Source organism: Amphibalanus amphitrite, unplaced genomic scaffold, assembly GCF_019059575.1.
Source record: "Amphibalanus amphitrite isolate SeventyFive unplaced genomic scaffold, NRLGWU_Aamphi_draft 000024F_arrow, whole genome shotgun sequence".
Lineage (NCBI taxonomy): Eukaryota > Metazoa > Arthropoda > Thecostraca > Balanomorpha > Balanidae > Amphibalanus > Amphibalanus amphitrite.
Genome location: NW_024881520.1, coordinates 583,296 through 597,989, shown reverse-complemented (window position 1 = coordinate 597,989; position 14,694 = coordinate 583,296). Strand labels below are relative to the sequence as shown.

General features: G+C 46.4%; 1 protein-coding gene across 1 annotated transcript; it reads left to right on the top strand.

The window, feature by feature from the left end:
- The first annotated feature begins 392 nt into the window (after positions 1-392).
- Positions 393-14,642, top strand: LOC122392820 (nucleolar protein dao-5-like). The gene is made up of 8 exons (XM_043388124.1): positions 393-841; positions 3,881-4,028; positions 6,268-6,568; positions 7,936-8,158; positions 9,777-9,924; positions 10,349-10,519; positions 11,542-11,749; positions 12,421-14,642. Exons 1-8 carry the CDS (start codon positions 783-785, stop codon positions 12,474-12,476), a joined length of 1,314 nt encoding a protein of 437 aa, XP_043244059.1. The 5' UTR covers positions 393-782; the 3' UTR covers positions 12,477-14,642.
- The last annotated feature ends 52 nt before the right edge of the window (positions 14,643-14,694 follow it).

Genomic DNA, 14,694 nt, shown 5'->3' with positions numbered 1-14,694 from the left:
GAAATAAAGCAGAGTCTTTTGATATTTTTATTTTTCAACAACAAAATAATATTTCAAAATAAGCATTAAATTGATTACTAACTAAAATGCAAGAAAAAGATCATCAGTTATCCAAAAATCGTCTCATTTTCAATATAAAATATTTGCAATGATGCTACCAATAAAATACGAGAATCAATCAAAAATAAAATAATGAAATGAAATTCTACCCTATTCGTATTTTTGTTCCAAAATTGCAAGAAAAATAATTGTTCTACATCTGCCCAGCACTACGAATATTCTTCTCTTTCTGTTTGTATAAATTGTGCTTTTTATGATTTGGAAATCGTTTGTAATTACAGCTTATATTTGCATATTTTTTTGATATATTTAGAATGAAAAAATATAGTTCACGCAATTGAAGAATGATAAAATTTTTCCAGCATGTTCATTTGACAAACGATTTCTATTGGTCGCTCACAAACTATGACGTCATGGAGGACAAAATCTAAAAGGTGATTCGTCAGATCACTCATTTAATGTTGTGAATGATGTCATCAGAAGCCAACGCACAGTGCAAAAAATAGGCAACTATTCAAGGCCTTGCCACATCAGCGACATCAATCCGTAAACTGCCGCGTTTCCGGCCGGGAGCAAACGGGCTCGAAGCCGGTGTCGAGGGAGGGAGGTTAAATTTTGTGGGCTTGGATTGAAGGGAAGCGTATGGTGTGGTCTATCACATGACACTTTTATTTGGGTTGTTTATTTGATTTTACTGTCTCAGTTTCACAACACCTGTGACGATGACAGTCTCTGTGACATCGGACATATGGTGGGACTATGCGGCACCCGCCACTGGTGTTGTCAGTCGGTGACACACCAGGGAAATAAGCTAAAATTAGAGCGCTCTATTTATTGCTCCCGCTACTTCACCGTCTCCCATAGGGTCCTGTGTTGAGCTGGTGTCGAGGCTCTAAAAATGACGCCGATTTTTGCACCCTTCTCACGAAAACCGCTCGGACCGCCTGGAAACTAATTGTTCCGCTCTAAAAATTTCATGATCGACGGGAAAATGAATGAGGAAAAGATTGGTCCTGAAATAATTCTGAACTCCCTGTAGAACATATCGAAATATGGCTGCAAACTAGGAGCATGTCAAAATCGACAAAACAATACAAATAAACTTACCGGGATTTTTTTATTTTCCATGCATCTGTGTATGAAATCAGTCGGTTTTTCGGAAAGATCATCTTCTGTTTAATAAATAATTCCACAATTGCAATCGAGAAAAAAAAACATTTCCGCTGTGACAGCAGTTTTGGCATTGTGCCAGTAGTGTGGCGTGCGCGGTGCTGCGTGGTCGTCGGGACGGAGTTGTGAGTATTTTCGGTGTTTTAAATGGTTGATGGCCATTTGAACCAGCTTTATATTATTTCCTACAAATTTTTGCATCAAATTATTGCTTTGAAAGACCATTGAAACCCCTTATCTCTTCATGAAACACGATCATATTCATAGTCGACGAAAATGGCGCGGGACTCCATGTGCATTCCGATCGAAATTAATCGTAAATTAAATAATATTCGATGATAAGTATCATATTCTAGTGACACATTTTCATAAAATAAGGCATAAACTTTGCAAGGAAGTCAACATTGGATAATTGGATTCATATTTTGCTCACATATCCTTGTAGTAGTCAAATGGCTCAATTGTTAGATAAATGTAAGTATATGTTTTGGCTTGATGTTTGCTGTGAAACCACCCAGCCACTTGCTGGTTGAGTGGTTTTCTGATAATTACCTGATAATCATTTCTCCTTTTCCTTAAAAGAAACTAAAATTCCTTTCTAAGTAATCCATTTTTAGGAAAGGCGGCTTGCTCATTGACATTTCATGTTCTTGTTTTGATATTGCTGGCAGTATTTTGATACAATAATGCAATATGAATTTTTTGCAATAATAAAACCTAAGACAAACTTAGTTAATGCGTCAATCAAACACCCAACAGAAAGATTGTGAGTCCTTGTGACGTGAAGTAGAATATTCTATGAATGTGTTATATAGAATATGCCAAATATTAAATTAATTATTATTTGATACTGATAGCTGAGCATGTGGATTATGCCACAATATAATTTCATTTTCTGGTTTTGAAATAGCCGGCAGTATTTTACTTCAACAAATGTAATATACATGGAATACATGCTGTTATGTTATGTTAAAAGTTTAATAACAGCCAACAGAAGGGGCTGTTTCAGCAGATAATGTTTGTACCTTATGCATTACCTTTCTTTTCTGCAGGACCATGCTTCCGCTGGGTGGTCGACATTTGCCTCCTGAAGAAGTTGAGCAACATGAAGACCACCAGATGAGGTGTCTGCAGTTCATGTGGAACTCTGCAGACTACAAGTTATGCCAACCACAACCAAAGTGCTGTGATCATGGAGGCATGAACCTCATGACAACACTTCAGATTTGCAGTTGAACCAAAGTGTGATTCAAACCACCTGTGGCATCTCACTCAATGTGTGAACAGTGTGATTATTGTGCAGTGTTCAGCTGCAACTAAGACATTTATAGTGACTTGTTTTGCAATTAGCTACCAAAAGCATTTTTGGGCTGGCTGCTGTAATTTGTTGTGCACTGCGCAATAGTGGTAGTGTTTTGTCACTTGTCAAGTTGTCAGTTGTGCATGTTGCATGTTTCTCTTCCCTCGGCCCTCATTATCAGTTAAGTGGTGAATTGGCATCACTCAGTCTCCCCAGATCTCCATTGACTGTCTGTCAACCACCTAACTTGAGATGGTATTTGCTAATAGTGTCAGAAAAGAAGTGATTGTAGACATTTTTAGGAATATGAGCTCCGTTTCATGCGTGTTCCAGTGGTCATTTTGTCACATGTCCCATAGTGTAACAAATGGAAACTGATGTTCCCTTTTGAAGGTACTCGCGGATGCAGAAAGCGTTGGGCCTAATTATTAAACACACCCTCCTATCAGCGACGCACGAAATCGACAAATATCATCCTTTTTAGAACAGGAGGAAACGAAAAATTGTGAACTTAGCTGTACCTACCACAGTGCATGAGGAATTGAAATTCTGGGAGTTTTTCATTTTTGAAATTCGGAGAAACTCAAGTTGTCGACAGGTATGCCCCCTTGCACGTCAAAGACCGCCTAAAAAACAAACGTCTACAAATGAAGGCAGTATTCGTATGTTTGTTGTAATTGCAGCAGCCTAGCAACATGCATTGCGGTCCGATGGCGAATTACACTCGTGCTAAAAAACTATGCCGGTAACTGCCAATGCACTTAGGTCATAGGTGAGGAGAGGAAGGGTTATGTCATACGTCAACATCATAGAAATGGCTTCATCTGAGCTGTGCCTATTGTACATAATTCAACCAATCTATGCATTTCGTTTCTTTCAATCTATTCATGCTTTCACTCCAGCTTCAGAGTAATCATCCCATATTGTACGCCTTAAGATATTGATTTCTATGTCGGTTTGCAATTGCTAGCCACGTCTCACCTCAGTTTGGTGGCCCCGCATCGGCCCACTCGGCCGCTCTAAAATTGACTTACGGAGGAGGATGGTGGCTTATATTTTAGCTTCTCCGCTGATTGCGGGGAGCGCCGTCGCCGAGGTAGGAGCAATAATAAGCTTATGTTTGGGACTAATTTCCACGCTTAATTAACATTTCAATGTTATTTTAATTAATTCATGTTAATCTTTGACGCATTCTCTTTCTATTGATACCATCCACCGGTCTGAGAATTACTGCCTTGCTGCGTAAGGGCCGATAAAAGATCACGCTTTTAGGGGTATCTCTTCAACATGGGGCAGGAGCAATAAATAGAGCGCTCTAATTTTAGCTTATTTCCCTGGTATGTCACCAACTGTTGTGGTGCTTCTTGCCGTTGTCATCTTCATATATGGCATTGGTTTCAATCGCAAAGTAGCAGAGCCAGTTTTCCTGGACCTGCAAGCAACGGAACCAGGAAAGAAGCAGCAAAAGAAGAAGCAGAAGTCCAAGAGTGAAAAGAAGGTAGGCATACTTCATTCCTTTTTGACATTTTTTCCAGGTTGTCAACTTAGCTATTATTTTTATGAACATTTATCTTTCACTTCATGTATGTCTTTCACTCTTGTATTTGGTCAGTCACAATTTTAAAATGAGCAAAATTGTTGCACACTGGTGGTGCATCTGTGCTTTTACTTTTATTTTCAATTGGTATGGATTTTTTTGCTCACAATCAGTCGGGGGAGGTTTGGTCAATCGTTGTCATTTTTAGCACGTGCTATTTTTGTCACACGTGCTAAAAATGACAACGATTCTGCTATTTTTGACAACGATGAGGCCGATTTCACTCCTCAGCGAGGAAATGAAGATTTTGGAAAGATAAACACTGATTTTGGAAAAGAAGTGCTGCCACCTGGTGCAAGACGAAGAATCCAGCTTTAATATGCCTGTTATTTGTATGGTAGTTTGTTTTGTGGCCTGAAGTTGGAACTTAAAATTGAAGCATCCGAAAATGATCGATATTGATCGAAAACATGATGTTGATGAAAAAAATAATATTTTAAGTTGAGAGAGGAGGCCATTTTATCCAGATGCAGTAGTTTACTTCTTGAAATTATTTTTGCTAATGACGGCTGCTAATTATCCCTCATTACATGGCAGTCGTCGTAAGCAAAAATAATTTCAAGAAGTAAACCACCGCATCTGGATAAAATGGCCTCCTCTCTCAACTTAACATATTATTTTTTTCATCAACATCATGATTTCGATCAATATCGATCGTTTTCGGATGCTTCAATTTAAAGTTCCAACTTCGGGCCACAAAAAAGGGTATACTTCAACGTTGGACTACCATACAAACAACGGCCATATTAAAGCTGGTTTCTTCTTCTTGCACCAGGTGGCAGCACTTCTTTTCCAAAATCAGTGCTTGTATTTCCAAAATCGTGATTTCCTCGCTGAGGAGTGAAATCGGCTTCATCGTTGCTAAAAATAGCTGATAGCGTTGTCATTTTTAGCACATGGTTGCCAAAAATGGCATGTGCTAAAAATGACAACCATTGACCAAACCTCCCCCAACTGCAATCATCAGAGCCTGGATCATAGCACAGGCAACCAGTTTTCTGTAAGGGGCCAGCAGGAAGTTTTAACCTTTTCTGATTCTCTGCATTTGTGCAGCATTTCACTCATTTTCTGTCTATGTGTCTCTCTGTTTCTTAGTGCCTCTCTCTTCTCTCTTCTCTCTTCTCTCTTCCCTCTTCCCTCTTCCCTCTTCCCTCTTCTCTCTTCTCTCTTCTCTCCTCTCCTCTCTCCTCTCTCCTCTCTCCTCTCTCTCTCTCTCTCTCTCTCTCTCTCTCTCTCTCTCTCTCTCTCTCTCTCTCTCTCTCTCTCTCTCTCTTGTCTCTTGTCTCTTGTCTCTTCTCTCTCTCTCTCACTTCCTCTCTTCCTCTCTCCCTCTCTCCCTCTCTCCCTCTCTCTCTTTCTTCTTCCTCTTTCCTCCCTCTGTCCCTCCATTCCTTCCTAGTCCTTTCTCCCTCTCCATGCCTCTAACCAATGAAATAAATCTCTCTTCATCTTTCTCCAGCTATCTTTTATTTCTGTCAACCTGCTCTCTGTATCATTCACTTGTTGTGGAAAAGGTTGCCTATGTGCATTAAATATAGGTAAAGGGGAATAGGTAGTGAAGAAAAAGTGATGGGATGGGAGCAACCAGATAGCAAATTATGTCAATTGTCAATTGAGGTCACCGATGTTCTTAACTAGGTATGTCCTTTCCTGGTCGTCCGACATCGTCGCCGTCTTGAGTAAGCGTACCACTATCATTAGTTGGGAAGCAAAATCACATAAGAATGTACCAACCAGGTGCACCAACTCTGCACTAGGCTGCATCAAGCAAGCTCATTAGATTTTGCTATTACCATATGACCAAAAGGCAGTAACCTAGGTATATTAGGGCTAAAATTGGAAAAAACTGCAGACTAACACACTCATTCCTTGTGAAATGGATATCTGGCTACATTTATACAATGTTAAGTTTGTCAATGCATTCTTATTTCCAAGTGTCTTTGAGCCAATCATAAACACAAGCTATATGCTCATTAATACTAGTAGTTAAATCCTTTGCTAGATACTCTAAGGTGATCTTGTGTAAAGCTTGAGGCATTGAGGATGTCAGCTCTCTGGCGCAATGTCCTGCACTTTCCAATAGAAAATATGTCCCCATCTCTGATAGGCTCACATGGTGACTTTTTGCTTCTCCTGGCAGGCTGCCAAGAAACAGCAGGATGCTCAAGAAGCTACCACCACTTCTACTACCACCGCCGCCGCTCCCGCCCCTGCCGCCGCCAAGCCGAAGGCCGAGCCCGCGGCTCCGGCCAAGAAGGCCGCTGAGAAGCCGGCCGAGAAGGCTGCCAAGACGAAGGAGCGCCGCGAGAAGACGGACGATTGGGAACAGGTGACGTCGCGGCGCGGTAAGAAGACCGAGACGGACCCGGCGCCCGACGCAGCCGCCATCGAGGCGATGACGCTGGTCGGATCCGGAGACGCCAAGGCCGAGGACTCAGCAGGTGGGTGAAGGGCTGCAATGGTGTTGGGAGAAATGGTGGATACGAGTGGGATTTTGCAGTTTGATCACATTTGTAGCATTCATAGGCCATAGCTACAGTAACCCATTAGCTTCAACATATCAATTCTGGACTCGTTTATCAACGAACCATCAGCCAATAGTTCGGAAGGGGACAGCCCGCGACCGGAAACTCTTTTGCACCTGCAGTTTCTTTGTGACTGTGATTTGAAACGACCATGGCTAACATAGTTTTATATGGTACAACGTTTCTTTTAGCATGATTGTCATCAATAAAAATGGTAAAATTGACCTTATGCTCAAAATATTGGATAAATTAATTGAAAAAAGGTCCAGAATATATTTTTGAACTTGGTTTTTCTTCGGTGGAACAAAAAATAAAATAAAATAAAATAACCAGAAGAAGAACCAAGTTCGAAAATATATTCTGAACCTTTTTTCAATTAATTTATCCGATATTATGAGCATAAGGTCAATTTTACCATTTTTATTGACCATGGCTAGGGCTGTTAAAAAGTTTGTTCTGAGGCTGGTCAGACTGTCCGCGTACCTATATTAACGCGTTAAATGCTCGATAAAAAAATCTGGAATTCTCCCAAAATGCGGCAGAGTTTTGTGTGGTTTGGTTTTGAGTTCTGGCTTTCCAATTCACCAATTTTAGCACAATCATCGGTTCAGTCAGTCGATATTATGAAGGCAAAAATAGTCACCAAACATTTGTGATATCGATTTACTTTACCTGAGACAGCATTTTCGTTTTTTCCCCGTTGCGTTTCTGACTTGTACTGTTTACTCTCATCAATGGTACTGTGATAGGGTTCGGTTGCGAAGGGAATGTGAACATACCTTAGGGTTGACAGAGCCAAAGACCGCAATACTTACTTCCTGGTAGCAAACTACCATCCAACGTCTGCAGTTGTTTTGCTTTGTCTGCGTCTGGTTCAGCTTGATTCAGGAAATGTTTCCCGGAATTTTCCGCGAACGACAGGAAATTGTCTTCCTTTGTGAGAACGGCTCTAACCAGCACAACCGTTTGGTGATGCTATTGTAACGGAAAGTGGTTTATGAATAACATTCCGGGGTGTATTTCAAGCTAGCTTTCTCATTTATTGGTAAGAACGACAATGTATCTTACCGATCTTCCCTATTTCGTGCTAGCTGGGTTTTACATCGGCCCACGGTCACAGAATGATCGCGCGATTGTCATATTATATCTTGTGTTGTTGGAAGTGCGGTACGGTGAAGTACCTCACTTTGACCGTACCTTCTGAGACGACACTTTCATTATGCGACACCCAAGGTATTCCATGGCTCTCTTTTGTAACGCATCTTCCCTGTTCTGTCGTTCAGACTCTGGTATCGCCAATGCCTCTCCGAACAAGACCAAGAAAAAGAAGAAGACCAAGGCCAAGGAGCCTGCCGCTGCCGTGGCTCCGGCGCCTGCTAAGGCTGCTGAGAAACCGGCCGAGAAACAGCCTGCCAAGGCGGCTGAGAAGCAGCCCGCCAAGCCAGCGGAGAAGGCGGCTGCGAAGCCAGCTACTGCCAATGCCACTGAGAAGCCAGCCCAGAAAGCGTGAGTAGTAGCAATGCTGCAACTGCATCTACCGTCTTGTGGGATCCGTTATCTCTGAACAACAGAATTGATATACCAAGACCATATTTAGTTTCACGTAAGATGATTTATGACACTGGCTTGGTCTTCGCCGTTTTATAGTCTTATTTTAACCCATTCGGGGTCACTCGGTAAATGTTTTCGTATTATTCTCTGTGTCACACATCCTAGCCGTACCACCTTGGCTATTCAGTCGCTCAGCGGTCAGTGCCAGGGGCATTTGACATCCCGACGGGAAACCTATAAGTTTAAAATGCCACTTACTGTCAGCATTCAAATGAGACCTTTGGAGGAAGTCACCGGTGACATATTGGCGTTTACCGGTACGATAACGATGTTTTCTCATAAACAGTGTAGCATTATAATTGCTACTATTGGTTTACAAACTGGTTTCGTGAAAGACATTCCTGGGCTCATTGAAAGAAGAAAAAAAAACAATAAAATTGTCAGCAACGCTCGTCTCCTCTGAACCGTGATCAGCATTGCATGCCGATAAAGCCAAATGATTTTTTTTTTTGTCACGGAAGATGCCGATCCGAGGTGGCCGATCAGCTCGAAAGCAGCTGACGATATTTAGTGTCGATGTCGGGGACCGGTTTTGTCGCTCGGTGTCGACGACAGGTCGGCCGACAGGTCCGCTGACGCACCTCAGAGCACCGGACCGTTGCGTCATGTTTGCGTGTCTGTCGCCGTATTTTTTTTGCCTTTGTGAAGTCCGGGTTCGCTCCGGTTTACTCCGGAATCCGTTACCGGTGGCGGATTGTAGCTGCTTACGCACCCTTGTACGCAGTGCAAAGGATAGATACGATCAGTGGCTTGAAGTGTAGGGATAGTGAATGTGGTCACTGCCAGCCGTCAGTATTCGCCATCGCCAGCGCCACACGATGCCAAAACAATATAATTTCAGAGTCTTTGAATTGGGAAAGTGTTCGGTACATGATATCGTTTACATGGTTTTATCTAGTCACTAGGCCACATGCACAGAACATAGCTTGACCTTTTTATTGCTATGATAAAATTCTGAAATTGTCCAGTTCCGGGTGTAATTTTCGCTGATGTGATGACGCCCATAACTAAAGAAACTTTTTCGCAGTCGCGCAAAAACTGCGGTTTGTTGCTGCATGTCTGATAGTGTTCAAGTGGCTTCCCGATTCGTTTGCAACTGCTCTACTGACGCATCAGTAACGTCACAGCTACGATATGATGACGCACTGATGACGACTACTCTGATAACGCTGCATTAGATTAGATACATGGCTATGTGTATATAACGCATTTGGCGTTGATTGCGTCGCGGCTACGTCATCCAAATACGTCATCTAAGTTTCAAGCGCTGATGACTTGTTGAGTTAGCACGTCTGAACAGCGTAGTGCTACCAGCTCTTGGATCCTTTAAATTCATTTGATGAGCAAGTCATCTTCAGACACTGCAATTTTAAGTTATCCCCTTTGTACGGTTTTGTGTAATGCAATAGACCTAAAACGGCGTGTACAGTCCTGTACCCAACTCGAGTGTCATCACAATGTTCTGCGGCGCGCAGCTGACATTTGCGCTGACGCCGCTCTCCTTCCCCGACAGACCCAAGTCCAAGTTTGACGACTTCACCACCGTCTCCAAGAAGAAGAAGGGAAAGAAGGAGGAGCCTGGGGCGGCCGCCGAGGTAGCCAAGCCACCCGAGCCCCAGCTCACTCAGGAGGACCTGTTTGGCAGTGGCAACGGAAAGCGGGTAGGTCAGGGAGAGAGCCTGGTCGGATGGTTTTAGAGCCATATAGTGACTGCTGGATGACATTTACACCGTGATTTATTTGCTGGATAGTGGTCGTTTTAGTGTTGGCTTCTGTTGACGTAAACGCCGTTTGATAAGTGGATGGGTCATTACGTATACAACTACGTAGGTATATATCATTACGGAAATGAACAACTGTGTCGTAGTATCATGAAAGCAATAGTTCAAGCTCCACCTACCGAGCTAGTTTACTTCATTTGGCATTGCTTACATAAAAGAGAACGTTCTATTACTTGCACTTGTTTCTATTTTCCGCTGTGAAATCAAGGCGCTTGATGCATCAAAGATAACGAACACTGTTATGGTCATATGGTGCTTTGTCAAGCATGGGTAGGTATTGATGTTCTGTCACCGTTTCTCTCAGATTCTGAGCCTGGAGGAGGCGATGTCGGTTGTGATGCGTCAGAACGAAGCCAAGGCGGCTGAGCCGGTCCCGGAGACAAAGCCAGAGCCGCCGGCACAGAAGAAGGTGGAACCGGCGCCAAAGAAGGCGGAACCGAAACCGGAGCCGCCGAAAGAGACGGAGGCGCCGAAGGTGAGACTTTGGTCAGGACGGGTGGTAGGTTGGTGTGGGAAGAAAACTGGGGATTTGGATGGTGAAATACGGTGGGTCGGACCAAGTGGAAGATAGTGAATCGGTATGGGTGGAGAACGGTGGGTCAGGCGGGTAGAATGTGGTGGGTCGGGCGCGCAGATTACGGTGGGTTGGGGTCTGATGGAATACGGGGGCCGGGTTTGTAAAATGCGGTGGTCCGTGGTGGGTGGGGTGCAGTCATGGCCCAGGGTGGGTGGAATACAATTCGTTTGACAAAATATGGTCACGCTCACGAAACGTTATATGTACGGTCACGTCACATTTGCGGTACATCGGACTGATTGAGATCCGCTCCTTTGGTCTTAAGCAGTCCGATGTGAACTATAGGCTCGTCGTCCGATTTTATTTCTTTGAACATATTCAGTGCAGCAAATTATTAATCCTTTTTTTCATGATAACACGAATCATGTCATGATTCATGTTATCTATGCTTTTTCATATACCCTCGTCAATTGTGCGTGCGCAGTTCTCTGTTTCTCGTTTGTGCGCATCATCGCCTGTTAAGCAACAACACTAGGAGAGCTTTAACAGCACAGTCTGTACTTAGTGTGTTTGCTGAAACATACTAGTCTTTCACTGGCGCTGACGTCATGTCGCATTGCGGCTATCCTGCGGTCAACAAAGCCGCGTTTACGCGATTATCGCGCTACGACGCAACGGCGACTGTAGTGTGATAGTATCATCGCACCTATAACTAGTGTGCCGGTATCACCGCAGCAATCGTCAGTCGGTATCACCACGCACCCCTGTTAGCGATTATACTGATACAGCTGCGCGCTGTCTGCTGGGCGGCGATATCAGACGTCCTGATGACACTGTTATCGCCGTTCGCCCACCCCTCCCCACGGCGAGTCAGCCTCCCCTGACCTACCGCGCGTGCGTCCCCCTCCCCTAACCGACGCGTGCGGTTAGGGGAGGGGGAAACTCTCCCCTGCCTAACGCGCCCGCTCCTCCCTCCCCAGCCCATTCCCATTGAGGAGATGATGGCCCGCCTGCGTGCTGGTGAAGACATCACCAAGATGGCGGCTGCCCCCGCCGCCGCCCCCGCTCCCGCCGCTTCGGCCGCCAAGCCTGCAGCTCCTGCCGAAAAGGCGGCCCCTGTGGCTAAAAGCAAACCGGCCGCCGAGCCGGCGCCTTCCAAAGAGAACGTGGCCTTCGACGAGTTGGGAGGTGAGTGTGCCCGTGTGTGGGTCGACTGGTGGGAGCGAGTTTCTGCGTGAGATGAGAGAGTCAGTGACGATTGGTGAGTTGCGGGAATGAGCAACAGTCAGTATAAATGACATTACTGTATGACGTTATTACTAGTCAGTGGTACACATTGTGTACCACTGACTAGTGGGCCAGGAAGTGCTGTCTCAGTGATGTATGAAATGACTGTGATTAGTGATGTGATGTATAATTGTAAAGCATAATATGCTTTGGCTGATGCGCTCAATATCCCGCTGGTAGCACTAATATCAGCTGCGCTACGCCTCAATGTCACCGTTGGTGACTAGGCCCCCGTCCGGTATTGTGGTTCCGGTTTGGCGTCCGAGCGGTGTCACTGCAATGTCCACCGCTGTGTTACTCATAGGTCAGGGGTGAACCGCGGGCTGTCAGCTGACGTCGGCTCTCATGGAGGGCTTATACCCGGGCGGAGGGGGGGGGGGGGGGAGGACACCGATAGTTTGCCTGTGATGGGAAAGGAATGGTAAGGCAGAGTTGGATATTGCTGTGAATCTGGACCTATCATGTCTTTCCGAGGAGTCCTAAGCTCTTTCGGACGCCTGCCGTGTTTTGTCGCGATGTCTGCTGTCGGCTGTCATTACCGACTTCTGACCTCTTCTTCCCTTCTTTCTCAGATGCCTGGACCGAGCAGAAACCCAACAAGAAGAAAAAGAAGAGTAGGAAGGACTAGCCGAAGGTGATTAAGCGCCGGCGCCCCGCCCCGCCCCGCAGCCGCCACCAAAACACACCGCGCAGTGTTGAGCTCAGAGGACACACCACCGCCGAGACGCAAAAGGTGCACCCGTGTATACACACACGCCTATACGAACGATTTCTCATTTGTTTTCCTTCTGCCCTTACTTCCACCCAAACGTGCAGGCAACCACAAAGACACACGCCAAAAACACAGCCAGGAAATTCACGTTACGTTTGATAGCACTTTTCACAGTAGACACACATTTTCGCGCTTTGTTTACACGTCCTCCCACATGCTACACTTCTTACACGTGTTATACCCCTCCCACTGACGCTCTGTCGGTCGGTCTGGCGGCTCGGGGCCGCGGCTGAGCCGGCCGCGGGGCGGGTTAGTTAAATGCGGCTTCCAGGTCGCGGTGTGGGTGTTAACGAGCGGCGGCAGCGTGCCGTCAATCGTTGTTGCCTTGGGCCGCGGCGGCGCGTTCGGGGTTTACGCGGCGATTGGGGAGGGTGTTGCCGTATTGAGTGGGGAGGGGTGGGCTGTACCGTGTAGGGGACTGTTCCCGGCTCGGCCTGGGTATTTGTGTTCAGGGCGATGCGGCGCTGCAGTGCCGTCTGTAACCCGGGAGGGTCTCTGAGGGCAGCCGCGGGCGGACCGAGCTTCCAGCCGTCGCCGCTGCACAGCCGTGGCGCCACTATCGCCAGGTGTCGCAGCGGCAGACTTCTTGCCTGGCGGCGCCGTGCAGCCCGCGCGCGTGCACGTTTCCCTAACGCACCACCTTCCAACTAAAATAGGGTGCCAAACGCACTGTAGCGCCTATTTTTATACGCCCCTTTTCCCGGTCTGGACAGCTGCTGCGCCGCGTTTCCCATTGGCGAACGATGGAAACTGTCCCCGGATTAGCATATCGCCGTGTGGCACCCCGCCGGCGGCTCCGAACCGAAGGCTGTCCAAAGGCTGACGAGGGGCCTGAGCTGGCTCCGCAACAGGGGCACATAATGCTGCCCCCGAACCGACCCCGCTCTACATTCCTAGTTGGGTGGTGCCCCTCCCCATCCCTCTGAAAACATGAAAGGCATTTTGACCGCAAAGTAGTTCGATTTTCTTTAAGACAAGGAAGGAGACTGTGTTCCCTTCCGTTCGGAATCCCTGAATATGCACTAAATGTGCCTGAAGAAATGCTATTGTCCGACGCGAAGTGGTTATCTGAGTGGCTCTCAGAGCCGAACGTTTTGCGTGACCGCCTCCCCCACTGTAGTCCCCTACCGTCCCCAAACCGACATTCCACTGTGTTCGACCCTTTCATCGATGGGTCGACTGGGTTTGATAATCGACTTCAACGATCGACTGGGTTTTCTCGACACTTGTGTCGGGCCGGCTTGGATGCAAGCGATTCTGTGCATAATAGCGCCTGTCGTGCGGGACTGGCTGCTCCCGTTTTGGCGCGCTGTGTATCGGGGTTGTGGTAAGAGCGACTGTGACAAAACTTGCCGGGTGCTGGTGTGGGTACAAGGGGCTCTGTGAGTTGTCGTTTGCGCCTGGGACGGGTTACGGGCGGACTAGTGGTGACACCGGCCGTAACAGGGTGTAGCGTGACATGCGACCAATGTTCCCTCGCCGTGTCAAGGTTATGCAATCCATGGTGCGTGTTTTCTTATGGAAACCAATTTGCAGTTGAAACAATCCAAATCACGCCTGATAATCCCCGTTCGTTCCATCATGTCGTCACGAGCTGTCGTCTCCCGCCCGTCTCCCTATCCCCCTTCCTCCAGCCCCCCCCCCCGCGCGGTATCGTTTGAAGTGGACTCTGCCGGCGGCAGTGAGCCGACTGGGGTCAACAGGCCGTGCCCCGAGGCGGTTCTATGGGCCGCCGTTGGCGCTACCGTCGACCGTTGTGTTTGTTTATTAGGAGCCACTATGATGGAGCATATATCCCGGTCGGTGATACGGTTTATGGTATTTCTGATGGTATTTTTGTAGGTGCCTAGGGTTGTGCCCAATCGGCGTACGGTTAAGACGTGTTGCGTTTCGTTAGTTGTATCGCGCAGGAAGAAGCGCATCAAATGTCTGTATTATCGTGGACAAGGACATATTTTTCCCGAGTGCTCAGATTTGTATTGACTAAGCTTTGCTAATTTAATAAACAGTGACTGGGGAAAAGGACTGTGATGCGTGGGTTGGTATGGGAAGAAGGCTAGGCTTTAAGGAAACG

Bases quoted from the DNA above. Each gene is read 5' to 3' on its own strand.
- LOC122392820 (XM_043388124.1), top strand. From the start codon at position 783: ATGACAGTCTCTGTGACATCGGACATATGGTGGGACTATGCGGCACCC. The intron at 6,569-7,935 runs GTGGGTGAAGGG...TCTGTCGTTCAG, and splicing joins CAAGGCCGAGGACTCAGCAG to ACTCTGGTATCGCCAATGCC. The intron at 11,750-12,420 runs GTGAGTGTGCCC...CTTCTTTCTCAG, and splicing joins GGCCTTCGACGAGTTGGGAG to ATGCCTGGACCGAGCAGAAA.